At 26.7% G+C, this 2,068-nt stretch overlaps 1 protein-coding gene across 1 annotated transcript in view; it reads right to left on the minus strand.

The window, feature by feature from the left end:
• Positions 1-1,319: 1,319 nt before the first annotated feature.
• LOC108689413 (ATPase family AAA domain-containing protein 1-B-like) overlaps positions 1,320-2,068 on the minus strand; it is a 2,516-nt gene continuing 1,767 nt past the window's right edge. The window contains exons 6-7 of the mRNA XM_018196165.1: positions 1,862-2,041; positions 1,320-1,739 (exon numbers count right to left, since the gene is read on the minus strand). Of these exons, the coding sequence (XP_018051654.1) occupies positions 1,574-1,739; positions 1,862-2,041 (346 nt within the window). The 3' untranslated portion in view covers positions 1,320-1,573. The remainder of the gene's footprint in view (positions 1,740-1,861; positions 2,042-2,068) is intronic.

The raw sequence follows: 2,068 nt of genomic DNA on the forward strand, positions 1-2,068 counted from the left end.
TACTTGATTTAGTTCTCGAAAATATAATTTAATATTTAGGACATTGATCTTGAAACTTTATCTTTAAACAGAATTTATTTCTTAGCATAACATACATGCATTACATGTCTCTTAATTGTGCGCAACCTGATATAGTTTTAATTTTTATGATTTTACATTTTTGCAAGTGTGAATGTTTCTTGGATTTATATTGTTTATTTTTTCTGTGTTTTTCTCTCTTTGCATACATTTTTTTTATAATCTTCCTAAAATCCAGTTCTATCTTGAAATAGCAATATATACTAGGATTGTGGATATCGAGTTAAATCTGAAATATTCATATCTTATCAACATCTATATTGCTAGATGTATCTATATATCTTTCTTTACATATATTTACAAGTGTGGAATTAAATAGTATATAAGCATTGCTGAAGTTAACTGTATATAGAATTTAGATTTCGCTTATTAAAGCTTACTGTTGATTTCATTTTGAGATTGAAAGGCAAAGTAAAAAAAATACATTATATGAAGCATTATTATATCATAAAACTATATGTGTAAGAGAATTTTTGGTATTTTTATCAATAAATATAATTTGTGTGTAAATATATTTATAAATATATTTATAAAAAATTCCTAATTTTTTTGTAAAATAATGATATTAACTTATTCATGTAATTAAATACTACAAACGTAAGCAATAATTTAAATGGTATACGCAAAATTAAAGTGCCTTCTTACATTTACAGTTCCAATTACATAAAGAAATGCTTAAAAATAAAACTCAAAATTCAATTAATTTGTTATATAAACAAAATAGACAAAAATGCATATTTGTATGTGCCTTTTAAAAGGCATAATGTATATAATAAACACGTAAAAGCGTATTATATGTAAAAATCTCATGTAGTTTAATTGGAGCTGTCCCAAAATTTTTTAATTAATATCTTTTTTGTATCGCTATTAACAATTAACAATCGAAAGTTACTCTTTTTCACTTTTGCACAATATTCTGTTATACATTTTATTATATACACAAATTTTGGACATGCATGTCTAGCTACTAGCTTTAATTATATTTATATTTTAACTGTATACAATGTAAAAAGAAATTATATTTCAAATTTATTCTTTTAATTTTGAAGAAACAAAAATATCATTTATCTAATAGACATTGTCTATAGACTTACAACAAATTATATTTTCTATAAAAGGAACTAAATAAGAGAAAATAAAAATTTTGATACAATAAAATGACGCCTTTGTCATTCGTTGTCACCATAGGTACAACGTATCCAGAAGAAAATTTCTTTGTATCTTATTATAAAATTTTCCCCTACAATAAACTTTTACTACGGAATTATAAACACTTCGCTCGATGATTCTATTTTCGCTATTTCAACATCTTAATACTTTCATAAAAATTTTTAAACGTTCACAAGAAAACCACTTCCAACAGTATCGAAATATTATATGCAGTTTCATGACGAAGCGGAATATCACTCATCGTTGTAGTAACATCTAACACACGAAGAACTATCGAAAAGAAATCAGTCACAGACAGCGACTAACAATGAATAAAGTTCTTTTCTTAATCTAGATCCAGCTGTCTCGTGCTGAGCGTTCCCATGTGTAGTTTCGACGTTCTCATCTTTCTGAATGATTTGAGTAAATCCTCCATCGTGATGGGACGCACAGTATCGTGAAATTCTTCGTCGTACTCGTCGTCTGTATTATTCTCATATTTAAGTCCGTCGCTGCAAATTGAACAACATTATAGAAACTGATACAATGTGACTTCAAATTTTGAAATTCATATAATTCTGGATATAAAGCGTTATATTCAATTTTTTTCTACGAAATATTTAAATATACATACTGCGTGTATAAGTAATCTCTAATACGATATATAGACGCGTTTCGACAAAGTTCTTGTAAATCAGATCCAGAGAAGCCTTCTGTATGCTTCGTCAATGTTGCAAGTTCTACATTGTCTGCGGTTGGTTCATTTTTCAGTATCAACTGCAAAACTTTTAATCGCTGCTGCTCATTCTGGAATTGATATATACATATATATATATATATA

Source organism: Atta colombica, unplaced genomic scaffold, assembly GCF_001594045.1.
Source record: "Atta colombica isolate Treedump-2 unplaced genomic scaffold, Acol1.0 scaffold27, whole genome shotgun sequence".
Classification (NCBI taxonomy): Eukaryota; Metazoa; Arthropoda; class Insecta; order Hymenoptera; family Formicidae; genus Atta; species Atta colombica.